Source organism: Neovison vison, chromosome 3 (genome assembly GCF_020171115.1).
Source record: "Neovison vison isolate M4711 chromosome 3, ASM_NN_V1, whole genome shotgun sequence".
Taxonomy (NCBI): domain Eukaryota; kingdom Metazoa; phylum Chordata; class Mammalia; order Carnivora; family Mustelidae; genus Neogale; species Neogale vison.
The window spans coordinates 40,594,432-40,611,448 of record NC_058093.1 but is presented as its reverse complement, the minus strand read 5'-3'; the positions used below and the strand labels follow the sequence as shown (position 1 = coordinate 40,611,448).

General features: G+C 45.9%; 1 protein-coding gene across 4 annotated transcripts in view; it reads right to left on the bottom strand.

The window, feature by feature from the left end:
* Positions 1–2,892: 2,892 nt before the first annotated feature.
* The window catches only part of EIF4E2 (eukaryotic translation initiation factor 4E family member 2), a 30,004-nt gene continuing 15,879 nt past the window's right edge, over positions 2,893–17,017 (bottom strand). Inside the window, exons 7-8 of one of the 4 annotated variants that reach the window (XM_044241860.1) lie at positions 11,484–11,561; positions 2,893–5,480 (exon numbers count right to left, since the gene is read on the bottom strand). In XM_044241860.1, coding sequence (XP_044097795.1) covers positions 11,516–11,561 — 46 coding nt within the window. In that variant the 3' untranslated portion in view covers positions 2,893–5,480; positions 11,484–11,515. The other 3 variants (XM_044241861.1, XM_044241858.1, XM_044241857.1) reach the window with 3 other exon arrangements.

The following is a 17,017-nucleotide window of genomic DNA, read 5'->3' as shown; positions in this document are numbered from 1 at the left end:
GGTACTGTTTACTGCCAGGCTCACCCACAGGAGCCCCTCTGGCACAGAACCCAGGTCTGCACTTGCAGAGTCCGGAAGAGTGAAGGTTACCCGTCCACTGGCCTGGGCCCCCCCTGGTAACATTTGAACCCCCAATCCTCCAGGAGGTCTTGCTTTTTCCCTGGCCTTCCTGGGGTGCTACAGCCCACCCGAGCACTCCCGCTACCCTCTGCACACCTCTCTTTGCATCTCCCTTGCTGTGTCCTGGAGCTTGTCTGCTTCAGACCGTGAGCTCTGGGAGGGGACCGCCTCGGGATTCCCACTCACCTCTGCACATGCACCACACTGCCCAGGGTTGCAGGCGGGGGGCCAGTGTGGGATGGACATTCTAAGCACAGCAGAAGACAGCGCTGGACTCTGTTCTTTTGCAGCTGACATATCAGAGAGCTGTACTTTTAGGAGCTGTTGGGGTGCAGATGGATGATTTGTCCAGGACATTGAAGCTTGAGTCAGAATGATCTTAGAGGGGAGTTCAGCGTCAGATCATGTGGAACTAGGCTGGGGTAAATGTCAGGGCTAACACTTTCAACTGGCACCAAAAAGGACTGTAGCCAAGGGAGAGCAGACCCAAGGCCCAGGGGCAGGGACAAGGGAAGATGAGAAATACCAAAACCCAGACTACCCGGGTCTCTGCCAGGGAACAGAGCTCAAAGCAGAGAGAAAGGACTGGCTTAGTTCCAGTGCTCTCCGGCAAACCCTGTGAGTAGAAGCGCCTTCTGGACTTGGATTTGCAGTTCCAGTCCATAATGCTCTTCCCAGCACAGCCATCCATGGACTGGTAGAATGCCCTCTCTACCAGCATGGCATTCTACATAGTACTTGTAATGAAAAAACCTCATTTCACAGCCAGTGAAGTCTGGCCATGGACTTGTGCTCATGTAACTCACAGGTTTTACCAAACCCTCACCACGCAGAAGCAGTTGGATAGAGCGAAAATGGCTTGTGGAAGACTCAGTGGTGATGCTGCGGGGAGACAGTCTCCTGAAAGGGTCGAGTTCTGCCTTAAAGGCTGCAGTATATGCTAGGCATGAATCTGCTCTCCTGTACCCGGATTCGGATTCGTGGGTCCAGGAATCAAGGGAGAGAAGTGGGAGTGGTTCCCCAGTGCATTCACAGTGACTCTGCGGGCTTAGAGGTCTTGGTTTTCCAAGGAGGAATGTTCCCACCAGGAAGCCCAGCAATGGCTCCACTACGTTGCACATGGGGGCTCACCTGGCTATTTGGGGCTCACCAACACTACTGAGTGTCGGTTGGTTCACCGACACTGAACCAACAAGCGAGTTGGCGGGTTATTCTACTGGCTGGGGAATATTCCTGAGGGGAAACGTGTGTGCTGCTACATGACTGGGGTGGAGAGGACTGTGGCTAGAGTCCAGAAAACCCTCTACGTCCCTCTTAGAAATTCCAACGATGAACAGAAAACTAAAAAAATAAAGGCAGGACAATGAATTCAGACCCTTTAGGAATGAAGGTTTGGATCAACCATGCCAAAAAAGAACCCCGCTGAGATCCCGGCAGAGGGAAAAGGAAATGGTGACCAGGTAGAGGAAAAAGCAATTACAAATACCAATTCCAGACACACGCGCGCGCATGCGTGCATGTACACACACACACACACACACACACACACACACACACACACAGAGTTCCTTCTCAGTAGCTCATGCAATTTCTGTTGGAAGCTAACTTTACTGTTTAGTCTTCAGGCAGCATTCTGTGACTCTATATTCTATTCAGATCAGACTGTGACAGGATGGGAGGAAATCAGCATGGCCTGGAGATCCATGTGATTGCTGGGCTTTACATAGCCTCAGTTTCAGAAAGAGTTAAGTCCATCTTACAATTAGTTGCATCTTGGGGAGAAACAGAGCAGCTTTTGAGATAGGATTAAAGTTCAAATACACATAGAAGGCTGTGTATGGATGCTGGGCGGCTAAGGGGAAGGGCAGTACCCACTACAAGCCCTTGTCTCTCAGCTTCACACCCAGCACTTTCCATTGTTCTTGTGAAGCTGGCCACAGCCCTCTGCAGTCATTTCTGCTCTGCTCGCTGGTATCCTGTGGTATTTCTCAGCAGTGTGCACCAGGGGGAAGCCTCAGTGCTGGAGGAGGAAAAGGGACCCACTCCTTCCTGTTGCCGCAGCAGGACTCCCTGTACAGTGGCGGCAAGCGTGTTCCCGCAGCTGCAGCTCGATCTCAGGCCTCTCAGTGTCCAACAAGCTTAGAAGCGACTCCATCAGGCCCATCATGCTTGCAGAGACCCCACACCAGAGGGAGCAGCCTCCATCCTGTGGCAGCTCATCCTGGAGATGCTGTCTCCTTGAGTCTTCCTTTCTTTTTGCCTTTCTCCTTACTGTGTCAAAAATTCTACACTATTGTTCAAATGACTCTCATGTGTCATGTCTTCTATTTGGACCACAACTGACAGACACAGACAGTTTCTGTTTATTGAAACGGAGGGTCAGGTGTGCACTGTTTTGGATCACCAACTCAGACTTTGCGGTGTCTCCTGTCTCCCTTGTATTTCACAAGGGCACTTGGGGATTTCTTCAAATTCTGATCCTTCAGATTTCCTGCCATTCCAATAGTCCTCACCCCATGTCGAGAATGGAAATGAACAGTATTTTGATATTAAAACTTTATAACAAAAACATTTAAATGGAAGTTTGGCAATGATTAATAGCAATTTGAGAATTTTTTAACACATTTATGTCAATGACCCCACATTATCTGGACTATCCCACAGGTTTTGTTCTGAAAAGGATTTAAAAGCCCTGTGCGCGGAAGGCAGACGGAGCAGCCGCAACTGCCAGGAGCCCCACGACCCTGTAGTAAAGAGTCCACAGCCTGGTTCTTGCGGATATTTTCCATTTATTACTGCAGTAGACAATTGCTCTGAAAGTGCAACACTAAATCACTTTGTCACAGCCTCTGCTCCTCTGCTGGCAAATTCTTGGAAGTTCATTCTTGGAGCATCGTGGACCACAAGCTTCTCTCAAGGTGGGAAATTATTGCCACTGCCAATGTCACAGGAAAAAAAACTCACACACATGACTAGAAGAACAAAACGAGAAGAGCACTGGAGAGGAGGAGCGGCCAATTTCAAATGGAAAACCCAGCAGAGGGGTCATGGGGAAACAGTCCACTTGTGCAAAGTGAAAGGTGACTCCCAGCCTCCTGGCAGCAACCTACACGTTGGTGAGGCTGGCCCGGGGTGCCTGTCATCCCTCTGTCCCCAGAAGAGGTGAAACCAATACCAGTGCTATGCAACACCTCCGTGTAGCCGAGGTCCACGGAGTCAAAAAGAATTGGAAGGACCTCTCAGGCTAGTCTGGAAAATGGGTGGTTTGGCTAAATGGACTCTTCAACCTCCCACTTAGAGCTGCTGGGTGGAGTATCTGGGAGAGCTCACAGGGTAAGACATGGGTCAGAGAAATAACTCTTGTTCTAACCAGCACAGGGTCAGCAACTATTGGTGGTAAAAAAAATTACTTTCAATTAGTGCAATGATAAGGAGGAAGGGAAACATGAGCAGCTCTAGAAAACACAAGAGATTAAAAAATCTGAATGAGACCAAAGAAAGCGCAAAAATATGAATGTGGACCATACACCTAAGCACTCAGCCTGGCGGACCCCTCCTTACGAACACATTATACACATCCGCACCCGCTCACGCACACGATAGTCAGGCAGATGCCCCAAGAAGGGCAAATCCAAACGTCTGCTCTCTTTGGAAATCTCATGGCAAATCTGAGTGTAGGCAAAAGTGAAGCCCTTCCAAGGGTCGAGACAAATACTCAGGAGGCAGCCTTTGCTAAGCCAGTGTTGCTCCTCTATTTGCCTGAGCCCTTCACAATTGCCTGGGCACTACAATTCATTCTTCATACTCCTGGAGTTTAAATCACTGCTAGATCTTCTTCTCTGATCTAACTTCACCTGTAATGGAAGCACCTCCTTTTGGCTCCTGGACTCCCGTTCTTTCGGGGAAAAAGCATCCCAAGAAAGTGGTAATTAGGTGTTCAGGAGTTGGAAAGTAGGAAGAGAGTAATATAAATACAATAAAGAAATGCCTGTTACTCTCATAGGATTTCTCTGAGACCAGGTGGCTAAGGGCCTGGCCTTCAAGGAAAGGTTTTAGGAGAGGCCTTAATTTAAGGTACTGCGATCTCTGCTCACAAGAGCCAAGTAAGACAGTGCTCCTTGGAGGTTGCTGTAGGACTCGTACTCAGTACTTATTTCAATTCTAGGTGCTTTTTTGACCTCTCTGACTTCAGTCCTTCTGGAGTCAGGTGACCCGGCTTCTCTGATGCATGACCACTCATTTCTAAAGCATGTTTGCTGTTGCCCACAAGAGGTTTCTCTCCAGGTATCGTGGAACAGCACACATTAGTGCATCTACCAGGTGGTAAGGACTGAAAGCAGGTTTCCTCAGACAGGCACAGCCATGCAAAGAAAGCCACCCATCACGGTCACCTTTTTGTCAGATGCCCCAGTTTCAGGATCATAGAATTTACCACATTAAGTGTTAACACTGGGTGACAACCAAGCTTTTGCTTCCCTTCCTCAATGAGGGTCACGCAAAAACCCACCAGAAATAGGCGGGACACACATCCCCTGCTCCTCTGGTTTCAGACACTGCCCTCAGCTCCAAATCCTGCACTTGGAACCGCTATTATAACCTAGCTCCTAAGCACACTGGATTCTGCTCCAGTTTAACTTACCAAGGCATACCTTCTGAGCTGCCTCAGTGAAACCAGTGTGGCTCACTGGATTAAAATTCTAAGTGCAGCAGTGCCTAAGAAGAAAAAGTCCCATAGGAGGGAGGACTGGAGGGCATAAAGCAGGAGACTATACAAAATCAGTAACACATTTTCAGAAAATGGTGGGCTTGGGGGAAGAGGGGAGAGAAATAAACAAAATGTCCCAATAATTTAATGGCAGAGCTAGAAGAGAGCATTTATAGCTATTCCGGGACTCTCCAACAAAAAGCTTTTCCTGGATGCACAGACATTCATAATACTGATAACTCTCAGTCGACAGCTCTGGCTTGTACACGTGGTCACGATGCCCTTCGTACAGCAAAGAAGAGCACAACAGAATGCCCGACAGGCATCTGGACAGCACACAGCAAAACGAAAGGCTGAACTCCCCCCCCCACAGAACCCCATTTAAAAAAAAGTTTGTCTATTACAAAGTCACGTTTTCTGTTTTTCCGCTTTATAAAGTCAGCGACGCTGGAGGGTGTCTAGCGGAATCCGTCCTCCAGGAATGAGTGCAAAAGGGGAGCGCATGGCTCAGGGACGTCCCTTCAGTAAGCAGATGGAAGGACCAGCTGGAGACCTCCCATCCATTTTGGACAAACACACACATACAGAAAAGGATTATTGCCAGCTTGTGTACTTTCACAATGTGATTTTTGTATTTCGAAAGCTTGAATTGTCCCTGAAAGAAAAAAATGGGAGAAAACAAATCATTCAATACACAGATCTTCAATAGGCAACAACACACACATGGGGCAGGGGAAGGGGTGGAGACCTGAACTTGGCAGCTCTAGGGCCCTCATGATACACCCCGAGAACTTCCCTTCCTTACTAATCTAATGCCAACATAGCAAACCACCTCCCAAGTTCCTTCAAACACTTCAACTTGACTATTTTCAACAGCCAAAGATTAGAAACAACCCAAATACTTAGCAAAAGGGCACTGGTTAAATATGAATATTATGGCACATTCCTTCACTGAGACACTTGTGCCACTTAAAAAAACAAACCAAGGAAGCTCACTACTAATATGGGAAACTCTCTAGAGAAACTGAGCAGGTATGGAATAGCATATGTACATAGTACACCACCTTTTGTGTAAGTGGGGGTTGGGGAAATAAGGTCACAGTCCATATTGTTCGTTCGGACATAAAGTCTGTAAGGCCACACAAGAAACCAACAACAATGGTTACGTGGGGCAGTGGAGGGAGGGGGTTACAGGAGAAACTGAGCAGATGCAGTCAGAGTGGGGAGGAAACCCCTTTTTTTCTCTCAAACACATATGCACACATACTTAAAAAAAATAATCGATGTGACTGTATTATGTATTCAAAAAATCAACCTATCTAACAACCAAAAAACTCTGTGCAAAATTTACAGTTCCTTATAAAAGGATATTCCACAAGGTGAAATACTCATAGCCTTGACTTTAGACACTTAGCCATACCTCTTATTTTTTTTTTATTTATTTTTTATTTTTTTAAAAGATTTTATTTATTTATTTGACAGACAGAGATCACAAGTAGGCAGAGAGGCAGGCAGAGAGAGAGAGAGGAGGAAGCAGGCTCCTCGCTGAGCAGAGAGCCTGATGCGGGACTCGATCCCGGGACCCTGAGATCATGACCTGAGCCGAAGGCAGCAGCTTAACCCACTGAGCCACCCAGGCGCCCGCCATACCTCTTAAAAGAGAAGCATGTGTATACATAACCCATGGTAAGTTATGTTCTCTTAGCTGCTTTCCATTGGATGTGGACAGGCTTGGCCACCCCCCAGAAACCTTTCCTGTTCCCCACTAGAAGTCCAACATCTCAGCAGTTCACATGCCACCAGAATCCCACCATCTTAGGGCTGGAAAGGGCTTTAAAGGTCACCTCATCTGGTGCTCTAGCCCAGAGCTTCAGACTTTAAAGTATCTGAAATTCTAGACAGAACAGAATTTCTCATTAATCTGATGTTTGAGTCACTATTTCCCTTTATTTTTAGTGGAATGTTCTAGAAGCCTTAGTTTTAAAGGATCCATCTTAAAATTGCTACGATTTATTGGGCATATGGCTACTGGTACAGTGTATACATATGAAAGAACATGCTCAGCCCAGACAAAGAGCCGCCTGCACTTAGCATAACAGATGCTGCCAGTAAAGAACAGCTCTCACTACACAAGGAGAATGACTGCGCACGAGTGCACTGAGAAGGGAAAATAGAGCTGGTGCAGGTGCTTCTTGACAGCCCACTAGTGTTTTTATAACGGTCATATATGACCATGTAGCTTATTTAACTACAGCTACTGAGCATTTTTGTGATTTCCATCTAAGGAGGGAAAGACCGCACACAAAGAAAAACTTAGTGGGGTGATCATCTTTTTAAAAGCCCTTTCAAAAGGACAGATCCCACTGAGGAGCCACAAGTAGCTAGCAAAGGATGAATAAGGAAGTTCTGATTATAAAACAGAAAAGCAGGCATAACTGATTTGTGCATGTGACTTCTGAGTCCCCTCGGGAATGATGTACCACTGAGAACTGGGGTCAGAAAAGCGCTCTATTAACAAAAGAAGTGATTAGGAAGGAAGGGTTTGCTCTGTTCCTTTTCTTCTCTTTTGATGCCACATCTATCCCCATAGAGCAACTGGATCACAAAAGTCAATCAGCAGGGAGAAATAAAATGAGTAAATAGAAAGGCGGGGTGTGGGATGGTAGCATCACAGGATTTTCTGACTGCAGGAGAATGGTTTATCTTGGAGTAAGAGAGAGGGCAGGCAAGTGTCTCGACCCAGCCCTTTCATCTGTTTAGTGATGAAGTGGAAAGAACTTTCTGGACAAGTCATCACTGTAAGCGGGTCACCGTTATCTTTGGAAGAGTCCCTGTACTGTGCTGGGCTTGGGCCACAGACAAATTCTCTCTGTGGCAGGTAAACTGAAGAGCTCTATAATATTTTCCTATCCAGATAGTTACTATTTATTCTAAGTCCTTCTATTGTCACAGATCTCTTCAGGGTCAGAAAATCTAAGAAAGCACAATCACTCTAAAGTTTATTTGTAATGCGGAAAAGGGGAGAAGAGTAAGGAGCCAGGAAAATCTAGCTGAGCTTCTGCAGGGTTTGATAAAAAAGAAAACAAAGAGCAACAAGAACAGGTGACAGGCTCCTCCTGACAATGACAGGCTGGTGGCAGCTGGTGGCTCTGGTCCAGCTCCTCTAAAAAAAAAAAGTGGGCTGAGAATAGCTTGCTGCCAGATTTAGCCTGATGAATGTGTTCACCTCAGACCAGCTGGGAACTAATCCGAGGTTCCGTCCCTCACCCAAGGGCTGCAGTGCCAGAGAGATTAGGAGATAGAGAAAGGAAGGAGGAAGACAGGAAGTGGGAAGTGGCAGAGGTCACAGGCAACTTTTAACTTTTTTTTTTTTTAATAAAAGATGGGCTTCTGTTCTTTTAAAAGCAAACTATAATTTAGAAAATACAGAGTGAGCTCCTAAAAGTTGGCCCCTCTAGCCACCTAGCAATGTTGTGATGCTGCATGGAAAACCAGGAAGGGTTTTCTGTTGTTGTCGTTGTTGTTTTAAATGATACAACAGATCTTTTAGAAGGAAATAAGAACATTTTTACATCCTCACCTGTGAATTTATGTAAAATAAGCAACGGGGACTGTGCCGAGTATACTGATTTAAAGGGGCTTTTCAGACATCAATTTTCCCACTCTATCTTAATTTATTCCCAAGGATTTTTACACATCAGGGCACATAAGCCAAAAGACCCATGAGGCTAGAGAAGTCAGAAAGATGTTCTCTACTTGATGATTCTTTGTCCTGATAGTGGGGTCTCAGAAATACCAGTGCCCTAACCAAACTGGCTTCCAACTTCACATTCCCAGGCATCCTGGGCAAATCTAGTCCCCAAATATTCTTAAACAGGTTTCCAATTGCTCAGCCTCCACATAATCACCATTTTCATCCTTCTAGAGAAAAAGACAAGTTCCAGTTCTGGGAAGAATAAGCTGAGGTAGAGGTTGGCTCCTGAGGGTACACAACAGAGAAGCAAGGTGGTTGGCTCCTCAGAGGAATGCCTCTCTGTTCTTGTAGGAAGCTGTTGCTGTGCTCGTGCCCAGCAGGGGCAGCACAGTGGTTCTGGGCCTCAAGGGCAATCTGGGATCCAGCCATCTAGGGGTACATTACAATTCAGCCTGCACACGGTCTTCTCTGTCACGGAACATTCTCTGTCATTCTCTGTCAGCTGTCTACCCCAGGCCAGCTCTGGCTTCCTCCTCTCTTCCTCAGCAAATATTAAATAAGACTGCAAACCCTTCCTGGGTTCAGCTGGGCAAGTTTCAATCTCTAATCTCCCACTGAGTGCCAACTCCATTCCCCAACAACACAGATCACTGTTCTGCGCATGCCAGGCCAGACATATAAGTAACCCTAAATCCTTCCCCAGCAGTTAACTGGGACTTCTATTGAAGCCATGGTTAAAAGTGCAATGCTGATTTGTAATGCAGATCAAGTAAAACAGTTCTAGAATATTAGCAGTTATGTGTAATAGCATAAAATATCAGATAAACTGAAAAGAAGTATTTGTGGTTCAAGAAGAATTACTTTTAAAAAGAATTACTTACAGAGCAGTTTTTATTTCTCCCCAGATCATGGTCTACTTGGAAGGGGGAGAAGAAAAGGTGGAGAGGATGAGGAGCTATGAGCTGGAGGTACACAGCCTCAGAGCACCTCTTCCAGGGGTGAGGTGACAGGAATGAAATATGGAGTCCTTTTCGGGTTTTTAGGACAATGAAGTGAGGTGATTTTTTTCATTTAGACACTAATAGTCCTCTCAGACTCCCAAGGCCATGCTTCAAGGAGAACACCTAGGGGGCACCTAACTAGCTCAGGCAGTAAAGCATCCGACTTGATCTCAGGGTGGTGAATTCAAGCCCCACGTTGAGTGTGGAGCCCACTTAAAAAAAAAAAAAAAAGAACACCTAAATTATGAAGTGTTCATGAAGTGCTTTCTTCATCTGCTGGATAAAAAAGATACAGGGGCAACAGAAAGAACAAAGAGACTGCAAAACAGAAATGATATGAAACATGTGATTCCAAGGCAATTCAAAGGTATCTTTCCCGAGGGATTCAGTGTTAGCAAAGGGGAGGGAATAGTTTTAAATTTTCTCCTATACTGACTACTCTAGTTTCATTTTAAAGGCTTCCCCCTCCCCCATAGAATATAAGATGCTATTGATTTTTAAAACCCATCGTTTTAGGTACTCTAAGTAAACACTGCCAATTAAACTATGTCAAAATTTTTTTTTATCATATACACAGTAAGCAACCTGATTTTAGGGACATTAAAAACCAAGAAAAAAAATAAATCCTAGAAATAATCAAACATGGTAACATTATTAAACAATTCCATTATAGTGCCAGGCCTCTGGAAATCTGACTTTTCATCCTACAAATCAGTGTAGCCAACATTACAGCCCAAGCATGTTTTTCACCCCTCCCGGCGTGTATAAACTAGTAGCCACTTCAAAATTCTGTTGACTATATTTTATAGAGAAGTTTTTAAAATAAAATGTTACTTTAAAAAAATCTAATATCTAAAAATTTAATTTATAATAAGGGAATTAAACTACTAAAAAAGACCTGAGGGGTATCACCCACGCGTGCAGGCATTCCAGGACAGCTAAACTGCAGATGATCCCAGCTCCACAAAGTCCTCAGACCCCAGGCCACCTGCTTCTGCCCCTCGGTGTTGTCCTCTCTTCCTGCTCATCAGAGGCATGCAGGTCTCCTTCTCTTGAAACTGCCTCATGTCCTTCCTGGGAAGGGGGGAGTTCTGAAGCAGCTACTACAGCTGGCATGTTCTGGTCCAATTTTAGCAATCCTCTCTCTCACAGGGATGGTGGGGCAGTTAATGTCCAGGAATACGCGCTCAGGGCGGGCACATGCAAATACTGTACTCTCATTCAGAATAAACTGACCCAGTTCCCTCTGCTAAAGAGACAGACATGGACTTGGCACTCTCTGAATTGAAATACAAATGTTCTTAAAGTGAACGTGTCAGTTGACCACGCCTTCAATGTCCCAGAGCCTCTCCCTGCCAGTAAGCATGTGATGGGCCAGTGATAGCACACCCGGCATCTACCTCAGCTAACTCTCCTTGTGAAACCCTTGGAATCTATCACTGCTCACAACTGACAAACACCACCAGTAAACATAGTCTAAACATAAACACAGGGGTACATAGTCTTTCTGGGTGTTCCTCTCCCCTAACTCACACTGGAGCCTATGGAACTGCCCTGCTAGTCACAGGACACTGCCAGATGGCTTAAAAATGACCATGTCTGGGCAAAAGACAAAGGGTCTGTGGCACATTTATAAACATGAAACGGTACTGGAAGAGATCGGAGACATTTCAGACAGTGGAACCTCACTTTTCCAAATGAGGAAAAGGGTACAGTAAGTTAAACAATCTTAGCAGAGGTTCACCAGGAGACAGGTGACCCAGTGAGGACGATTCCATGGTCTTGGACTCAGTACTTTTCTGTTAGACTGTGACAGCCAGTCAAAGATGAGAGGTCAGAGCAGCCTCCATGTTGGCAGAAGCCAGACTGGCAGTAAATGGGGAGAGGGCAAGCCCTGGGAGAGAGGGGGCCTATGGCCGAGAGGTATGTCACAAGGTTACAGAGAAGATAGACAAGGCCCTACCCTGAGTGTGAGAGACAGAGGGGAGCGTCCGATCAGCGGCCGCTGCTGTTCACCAGGCCATGAAACTCCTCCCAGGCCCTGGCAAACCAGAGACAAAAAACACAATAGCACATTCAGGTCAAGGGCTTTTTAACAAAGAGCACAGATACGATAACCCCACATCCCACTGTAGATACCTCCAGGTCGTGTGGAACCCACCAGTACCGGACGCCCAGTGGTAAGGCTTCCCACCTAGACTTTCCACTCACATCAGCAGTGGTGGCCAGCTCCTCTCAGGGGCAGTTGGCACTACTCCCAGCTTGCTCCACTGGTGAAGTCTGGTCCTCAATATCCCTAAAGCCTTTGCCATAGTCCTTCTACCTGTTGCTGCAAGTCTACCGGGGGGCCACTGAGGTCAGAGCTAAGCTCAACCATCACTGGAGACACCGCTCATCACCGGGGCAAAGGGCAGCGGCGCTTTCTGCCTTGAGGGCATGAGGACAGGTGGCAGAAACTTTTTCTTCACAAGGTCTCACCCTGGGGGTCAGGGCAGCATCACGACAGTCTGGTGATGTAATGAGGCAACTACAGCACTTTCTCGGCTTTCACATTTCCAACCTTCTGACTCCTCTCAACTCACACCCCACATTTGTATCAGGTTCCATCTGTTTCTGGAAATATCCATGTAAATATTACTTAAACTTTAAACTGTGTAGGTCACAGTTCAACATTCTAGGGATCAATAGATCCCTCCTAACTTTCATGCCCATTAAATTAATTTAGTAATTGGGGTTAAGTAGGGATAAGAAATGTGACTGAGGGATACATAGTCTTTCTAGGTGCTGCTCCACAAAGAACAAGCCCTTGGTGACCCTGGCCAAAAAAATAGGAGAAAACGAAATCTCCCATGCATCCTGAAGCCCTAAACCACCTCGAGTTTCCTCGGAGGAGCTGATGTCCTACCTTTTTGCCCTATTAGGGAGAAAGTACCTGGTAAGTTCCCTGGGAAATAAATAAATAAATAAATAAATTTGCATATATGCAAATATATATATAATGGGTAATTTCCTATTTCTAAATAGAAAATCCCTTAGTGCCAATTATTCCATTCTCAGTTTAAACGGATGAAAATACCTAGGGTGACAACATATTATGTCACTCACTGCAGGTTTAGTATTATGATCAAAGAATGAATATACTTCATTACTAGGCCTTCTATGGGTAGCTTTTCTTTTCTTTTTTTTTTTTTAATAGGGAGGGATTAAATACAGAGACCTGGTATGACAAAGTCCTTCTTCCGGGTAATATTTATACAAGTTTCATTAGTTTTTCTCTCTTTTGAACAGCAGCAGCAATTATAAGTTAATGATCTACCCTGTGGTTGATGGCTTCTCCAGAGTACTATCAAAGCTACTCATACACGCTAACTGAATTGAAGAAAAATCTAAGACCGCCAAGCAAGCGTGCCAGTCTTTGTCAATTCACAAACTCAATGTCTACAGCAAGACATCTGCTCCACAGCCCTTTCTGGAGAGGCGGTGATGCGGTGAACTTCCTGAGTCCATGAGTGACATCAGAAGGCTGTTTCATTCTCCATTCCAAAAGAAGGGAAGGGCAAAGCAAGTCCGATGCTTGGGCAGCAGCCAAGGAAACCCCCCTCTTTCTTTCTAACAGTGAGATTTCAATTCTATTTTGAGCAATTTTGGTGTCAACAAGAAACTACATGGTTGTGCTGAAGTTTCATCTCATTTATCCTTTTGTTTCCAGAAAGGCCTACACTAGTCCAAACAGAGCAGTTCTCTGTATCAAGAACCTGCTGAAATACAGATTTCAGAGTTCCCCTCTAATCCATTCCAGTATGAAACTGTCCTGCCATTTTCTTCAGAAGGATCTTCTTCAGATGCTAAACCTCAACATGGAAGAATCTGGGTACAGGATTTCCTCACATGGATTCAGTGGAAATCAAACAGTTGGTCACAGTCATTGGAACAATCACTCCTACTCTTGCAGGCCAATGCTTGGCTAAGAGGCAAGTCAACCACCTAGAGCTAGGTGTGAATTTTCTAGCTATTCTCCATCTGGCATCTCAAGCATTTTAGGTAATATTAAAACTTGCTTCTTTTAAAGGTAAAGAAAGAATAAGTTAAATGTTAGAAGTGTCGTATGAATGGAGTTTCTTATAAATAAATAAATAAATAAATTTTGCCCTTAGAATAACAGAGCCTATAGGGAATTCTGAACAGATTCAAATGACAGAGTGACAAAGAGTCCTTTAGAGACCACTCTTGTCTCAGCTCACTTACCAGGAAATAAACTCTGACAGCAGAGATCTCACTTCCTGTATAATCATATTTGCTCTCCCACCCTGCTGAAAGTCTGGGTCACAGCCTTGCACTTGGCTGGCACCTGATCCTCATGGACGAGCTCAGCCCCCTGCTAGTTTGGGCTTTCTCTGCTTTAAACATCAGTATGGGGGAACATTTCATAAATGCAAAGCCAGGCCAGCAATTCTGCCAGTGTGACTCAGTGCCAGCAAGCTAGGACTCTGATTTAGACAGGATAGGAAAAGGGATGGCTGATTCTTGTCTACAAAGTTCAATGTTCAAATACAATGAAATCTAGATGTGGTACAGCAAAGTCTCCATGTTTGACCCATCTCTCTTCTAGAATAAAGTAATAAAGGGAAGTCACCTACCCTCAACTTCCTGTGCAGAGAGGTCTGGTCAGACTCCCCAGTGCTGTGGCCTACTGAGTGAAGGTGGCCCTGCCTTCCCCTTTTCCATTCCAGGCCAGATGCACAAAGGAACTCAATGGGACTGTTCCAAAGAGGAATTTCCTCACAAAAGATACTGGTGCTTTATGTAGCTCTGTGCCAGGTTTTATCCTGATGATGCCCTGGTGTTTGCAGGTCTGGCTGCATTATGAAATTTCTCCTCAAAAGGGGATACAGTTACTCGATGTTTGCAAGGACCCAGACCTATGAACTCTCAACTACGACTGGTCTCATTAAGAGGAGCCATGCACCTGAGCTAACACTCAATTGAACAGGTTTCCCATTTCTCAATGGGACCTGCTCACCCTTCAGGGGGCGGAACTATTGGCAATGAACAGCAGGAGGCGGCAGGCAGGCATCCCCTCTACAGTGAAGCAGCTCACCAGGCAGCAGTGCTGGCCTCAGCCCACCTAGGAGTATAGCAGGAAAAGGCCACAAGCAGCATGATTAGGGAAAGGCTGGAAAAACCGAACAGTTGAAAAAGGACATTGAAAACTGGACTGATACAGCAAGGTGGAGAGATGTGACTGAGAAATTGAAGCCATTTCTAGCAAAATGCCCCTATTTCCAGCAGCCCTACTCTCCAAAGAACTTGGGGGAGAACTGCTCCTTCTTCCTTCTCTTCCCCGAGTTCTCAAGTTCTTGGTGCTGTTCCTGGGCTTAATCAGTCTCCAGTGGGAGAGCCACAAGGACTAGAACAAAGCAGAACAGCTCTGATTTCTGTTGACATTTGGCAATGATCACAGGGGCTTCCGTGTGGGTTTGGTGCTTTCCGATCAACTCTTACTCTGGATGGTGACATCAAGCTCATCTCCTGGACTAGTTATATAGCGGCAATCAAAGTCAATACATGTAACATAATATTTGAAGGCAAGAGGGAAAAGGCCATACAAGGTAACTCTGACAAATGCTGAAAACATAGAGAACAGGCATTTCCATATGCCAACAAATAATCTGTCTTCCAGGTATTTCAACCAATTTTGGATAGGTGATAAACAGAGAAACAATCACACAAACACCTCCAGAATGTTCAGTACTAGTCCTGTTGTGTGTTCTGTGAGATCCCGGGCCTTGTGCAGCCTGGTGGTCAATCAGGACGGGAGAAGTGCAGGGGTGTTGCTGCCAAAATGGAAGAGCCACTTTGGAAAACTCCACATCACACCCACAGCCACCTTCAAGACACCATCAGGCGACCTGACCTAGAGTTCTACAAAAATGGTTTACTTCTGGTTTGGGTAGGAGCTCCTAAGAAAACTTAAGAGTAATGAGACCTGCTGAAATCCTACATGCAGGTCAGGGGCCTGAAGGCTGTGCTGCAGTGCGTACAAGCCAAGCCACAAAGCATCTGAGGGGCTGGTGTGCAGTACAGTCCGATACCCTAAGGAGCAAACCTTACAGGACGAAGACATTTCCCCACCCCAAAACCTGATGCACAACAACCCTGGGGACCGGGAGAAAGGGAAGGTCTAGTATCCTGAAACCTCGCAAGCAGGACTAGCTCAAAGAGGAAGAGGATTTGGCTCTAAATGGAAAACGGAAGGGAGAAGGCTGGCAGAGAGCTCGTGGCTTGGGCAGCTCTGGCACAGTGAGAAAACCCTGTTAACACAAAGCGAGGAAACTACATACATACAGCCACACACAGACAAAAAAGCAGGGCTTCACCTCCAAGCAAGAGAGTTCTTTGAAGTAAAGGCAAACAAAGTCAGCGAAGCAAAGGCCAAGGATCCCCCTTTCCAACCTTAACAGACTTTCAAGCTGAATTCTAATCAGAAATCACTCTGGTCTAGTCATCACCGTGACCAGATGGGAACTAAAATTCAAGTACCAGAAAATGGGGTCTCATTTTGAGAGCGAGATGTCACCTCATTATGTCAGACCTCAGCAGAACTGGAACAAAATACCATGTGACACTACAATGGGCTTATGGAAATGAGGCTGCATTCCCCAGATGGCCCTCCACGGAGAAGTCTGTGCCATTCCTTAATATGGTGACAGTCAGTCCGAAAGGCCACTTCTTTGATGCACCATAAAGAGCGAGAGCATGAGACAAGCTAGTTTAGCACCATTTATTAAATGATCTCAGCTGTTGTTGTAGCTGCTGCGTGTCAGCCTGTTCTTAAAACATAAAATGCTCTTCCAATTCCTCTTGTCCAGGACAGAAGGATCTTCCAGGTAGCACGCCAACAGAACAAGAGACTCCGGTGATGCCAGCTTCAATGATGGTGCCATCCAGAGAGGGAGAGGGTCATGGCACATTCAACCGCGGCTTCCAGAGGTTTTGAAAAAGGAGCCTTTGGGGGCCCAGCCTGCCTGGCATTCTAGTGGAAGTGCAAAAGGTGGGCACATTGGGAGAGGAAAGAGAGGGAGACGCGAGGGAAAGTAGCATCTGGGACTCAAGGAGGGTTTCTGGTCCCTGTAGCTGCAGGGCTGGAGTGCTAGGCAGATGTCTTGATAAAGCAGCGAGAAGCAGACTAAGGCAAAGCCCATGGGCTCTCCTAGACTCTGTAAGGACTTGTTAACCCATTTCTACAAAAGTCAGGAAGAACCGCCTCAGGGTATTAGAGAGGGAGAATAGTGGAGAGGGCAGAGTTGAAAAATACCTTCTTTCCCTTTCCTATGCAGGTGAAAGCTTGCTTTTGAGGGGAATGGGGGATGGAGGGCATTTGGGAACCTTGAACGTAAGAGTCCTAGAAAAAGGGGTGTGGACCCCTCCAGCTTGGACTGTGTCTGGCTGGAGGGCAGAAACTATTCTCTCCCAGAACGAAGAATGGGAAAATCTGCC